The sequence below is a fragment of the Arachis ipaensis genome, chromosome B07 (genome assembly GCF_000816755.2).
Source record: "Arachis ipaensis cultivar K30076 chromosome B07, Araip1.1, whole genome shotgun sequence".
Classification (NCBI taxonomy): domain Eukaryota; kingdom Viridiplantae; phylum Streptophyta; class Magnoliopsida; order Fabales; family Fabaceae; genus Arachis; species Arachis ipaensis.
In genome coordinates, this window is record NC_029791.2 from 111,921,435 (window position 1) to 111,925,760 (window position 4,326).

Here is a 4,326-nt window from a genome sequence, read left to right on the forward strand (position 1 = left end):
CTGTGATTATTATTCTACTTCATATTTAAAAACCTAAAAAAAATACATAATTAATCTACTAACTATATTACTGTTATTAAAATAATTTACTTATTAATTTCTTGAGAGAAAAAGAAACTTGATGTTGATGTTGCGGGTTCAATAGGAGAAATCAAATGCTTGACGGCGAGAGTCTAAGAGAGTATAAGGAAAATGAGAGTACGAGAGAGATAAAGTAGTTGAAAATGAGAGTGAGAGAGGAAGCATCATATTGAAGAGAGAGTGCACCGTATTTAAGGATCTGCAGGGGTTAGACGCATGTTGCGCATATAAGCAATACACCCCTTCATATTGTCAATGTAATACGCTTCCTGCGTATTCTCCCAAAATGGCACCCCCAGATCCCTATGAAATATCATTTCTGACAATAACTGAGTGAATCTCAATTTACTACTCAATAATAAAATAAAAAATAGTAAAATAGCATCCCAGCAAAGAGACAAGTCTTACATGCATACGCGCAGGCAAAATTTTTCTCTAGCTCTTAGCTAAGTTGCTAGTCGCTCTTTGTTATGCCTCTTATTATTCATATCAATATATCTATAATATGCAATATGATCAAATTATTTTAGTAACTAAATTCAATTAAATTAATCTAATAGCTTAAAATTTAATAACAAAGAATTTTAGTTAAAAAAACTTAGTTCGACTTAATTACAAAAATAACTTATTCTGTAATTCAACTAGCATTTTTCATACTCCATTAATTTAGTTTTTGTTTTTAATAGAATTATTATGAAGTAAGATCATTATCCATGTGCCTGTTGCCCATTAGGCAAAGGGTAGTATTATTTTCACTTTCTTAAACATCAATCTATCCTTGTAACTTTCATTAATCCAACTTCCAACGATAGTCTAAAATAGTATCGGTGGCTCAGGTATGTGTAAGAGATTGAGAGTTTGAGAACATATGAGAGAATTGGGATTAGGGATTATGATTTCAACTTCTATATTCTACATCTTTACAGGGATTTATATATACACTTGGACTTGTAACTTGCTATATTAGTAACCAGTAATAACTAACTAATAGTTCATTTAACAAACTCTAATTAACTATTAACTTTCTCTAATTACTCTTTTATCCTTTTATCCCCTCTCAAACTCAACGATTGAAGTTTTTCAATATTGAGTTTGCTGCGAAATTCAGCAAATTTGGCATAACTTACTGCCTTAGTCATAACATCAGCAATCTGAGCATCTCCTGGAATATAATGAATCTGTATTCTTCCTTTAGCTACATGATCTCAAACTAAATGAAGGTTAATCTTGAAATGTTTCAATCAGGAATGCTGGACAGGATTTGCAGACATAAGAACATCACCCGCATTGTCGCAATACACTTTGGGAGTGGGCACAACAATTTGAATTTTAGCAAGAAGCTTTCGAACCCATAACAATTCAGCTACCACACTTGCAATGCCTCTGTACTCGGCCTCAGTCCTAGATCAAGAGACTGAAGTTTGCTTCTTGGAGCACCAAGACATAGGGTTTGGTCTAAATATGACATAGTATCCAGCAGTGGATTTGCAATCTTTGATATTAGAAGCCCAATTAAAATCAATATATCCTTTAAGACTAAGCTCAAAAGATTTTCTAAGGTGTAAACCAAATGATCTTGTCCCTTATAAATACCTAAAAATGCATTTCACAGCCTTCAATGTTTGTCAAGAGGACATTGCATGAATTGACAAACTTTGTTGACACAAAAGGCAATTTCAGGTTTAGTGATGGCAAAATATTAAAGGCTGCCCACAATGGATCGATAAAAACTAACATGCTCAAAAGGGTCTCCATTTGTAGAAGTTAACTTCAGATTTGAAGTCATGGGAGAAGGTGCTGCTCTTGAGTCTCCCATCTTAACCTTCTTTAATAGATTATCAATGCACTTTGCTTGAGTTAATAATAGACCCTCAGATATTGTTTTAACAACTTTAATCCCCAAAAATTACTTCAAAATTCATATATCTGTAAGTGAAAAGGCAGAGTTTAAATGATGTACTAATGCTGCAATTACTCTTTGAGAAGTCCTAATGACGATAATGTTGTTGGCAATCACAAGAAGAAAAAGTGTAGCTTCTTTGGTATGTCTAAAGAACAGAGAGATATCAGACTTGGTAGAAGAGAATCCCATAGCATATAAAGCTACTTTTAAAGTATTGAACTAGGATCTAGGTACTTGTTTCATCCCATAAAACAACCGAGTCAGCTTACACACAACCTCTGAGTAACCTATTTAAAAACATTGTGGTTGTCGCATATATACCTCCTCTTGTAAGCTTCCATTTAGAAAAGCGTTATTAACATCAAGTTGAATTATAGGCCAATTATTCTGCAGTGTCAAGGTAAGGATGATCCTTATAGTAGCTGGTTTGACCACAGGACTGAAGGTTTCTTTAAAGTCGATTACTGGTCTTTGGTTGAATCCTTGGACAACCAATCTAGCTTTAAACTTGTTGATAGAGCCATCTTGGTTCTGTTTTACTCGAAAGACCCACTTGCTTCCAATGGCACTTTGTTTTGGGGGCAAAGTAGTAAATTGCCTTGTGCTGTTTCTTATTAACGCTGCATACTCCTCATCCATTTCTTGCTTCCAGTGTGGTATGGATAAGGCCTCTTTGGCTAATTTTGGTAAAGGATAAGTGTGGAGTCCAATGTTAAAAAGTATGGGTTTGGTGATACCATTTTTAGCTTAGGTAGTTATAGAGTGAGTGTTGAGGTTTATTGGGGCAAGATTTTGTGATGAGAGTGAGGTAGTGGATGTATTTTGGGGAGGATTAAGGGCTAATTCTAATCTAGTGGTGCTTGGATCACTAATTTGGTGACGTGTGGTTGATAGTGCAGAGTTAGTCTGCAAACATGGTTCCAGGTTTGGGTTAAGAATTTAGTGGTTGTGAGTGAGAAGAGGTGCATTGGGATGTATGAGAGGGATAATTGTTGTAGTAGAGGGTAATGAATTTTCTAGAGAAGGTGTTGAAGTAGAAAGAAAACCAAGGCTGGGGTCTTTGAATGGGAAGCTATCTTCTTGAAATATAACATTTCTTGTGATGAGGACCTTGCCATCTTTCTTAAGACATTTGAAACCTTTGTATTGTGGTGGGGGGCCAAGGTAGATACATGGTTCAAATATGAATTGTAACTTATTTTTGTTGTAGGGTCTGGTGTGGGGTAGCACAAGTAGTCAAAGACTTTCATCATCTACAGTAAGGAAGCTTTAGCATACAATTTGCAGCTTGGGGAATCATAGCTCAGCACTGTTGTGGGCAATATATTGATCAAAGTGGCAGTTGTTATGAATGCATCAGGTCAATATTGAACAGGCACAATAGCTTCTGCCATCAAAGTGAGACCCGGTTGTGATGTGCTTATGTTTTCTTTTGGCTACACCATTATATTGGTAAAGATGTAGACAAGAGAACCTGTGCACAATACGTTCAGCTCTCAAGAAGTTAGATAAACACAAAAACTCTTTTGCATTATCTGATTGCAATTCTTTTATTTTAGTACCTAATTGAAGTTCTACCATTTTCTTAAAAGCAAGAAAGATCGAATAAATTTGTGATCTATTTTGCAAAATATAAATCCATGTAAATTTGGAATAAGCATCAATAAAGTGAATGTAATATCTGGATCTATTTATTGAAGCAACTGGGGATGAACCCAAAATATCAGTGTACAACAATTCTAAAGAAGCTGAAAAGATTGTTGAAGAAGTTGGAAAAGGAAGCTGTTGAGACTTTCCCATCTAACAAGAACTACAAAGGGAAATAGGAATTTGATAGAGAATATTACAATCTTTGAGAATTTTGGATAGAATTTAAGGAGAGGGGTAGCCTAATCTTACGTGCCAAAGTTTGTACATTTGCTTGACCAAAGCTGTACAATCCATGCTTAACTTCACCAAACACTTATTAGAATGAAATTCATCCCACACATGATTATTACAAACAAACTTATGAACACTTAAAAGATTTTTGGTAATTTCTGAAATATATAGCAATTTATTCAATGTAAAAAGATGCTTATAGGAAAATGGTTTTAAAAGTAAAATTCCAATATTAGATATTTCTAAAACATGATCATTACTAATAATTACTTGCTCATTGCCATTGTAACTTGTAAATTTTGAGAAATTGCTCCTATCTGGGGTTATGTGATGCGTCGCACCAAAGTCTGGGTACCAATTTGGGTCATAGACGGTAGCTTGATCAGTAAGAATATTACTTGTGGTAAGATTTGTACTCATTCTTCCTTGTGACTGGAAATTTTTATTTCCACTACTGTACT

At 34.6% G+C, this 4,326-nt stretch overlaps 1 protein-coding gene across 1 annotated transcript in view; it reads right to left on the bottom strand.

Annotated features, from left to right (window-relative positions):
• The window catches only part of LOC107607655, a 6,314-nt gene extending 3,691 nt beyond the window's left edge, over positions 1-2,623 (bottom strand). The window contains exon 1 of the mRNA XM_016309583.1: positions 2,306-2,623. Coding sequence (XP_016165069.1) covers positions 2,306-2,623 — 318 coding nt within the window. The remainder of the gene's footprint in view (positions 1-2,305) is intronic.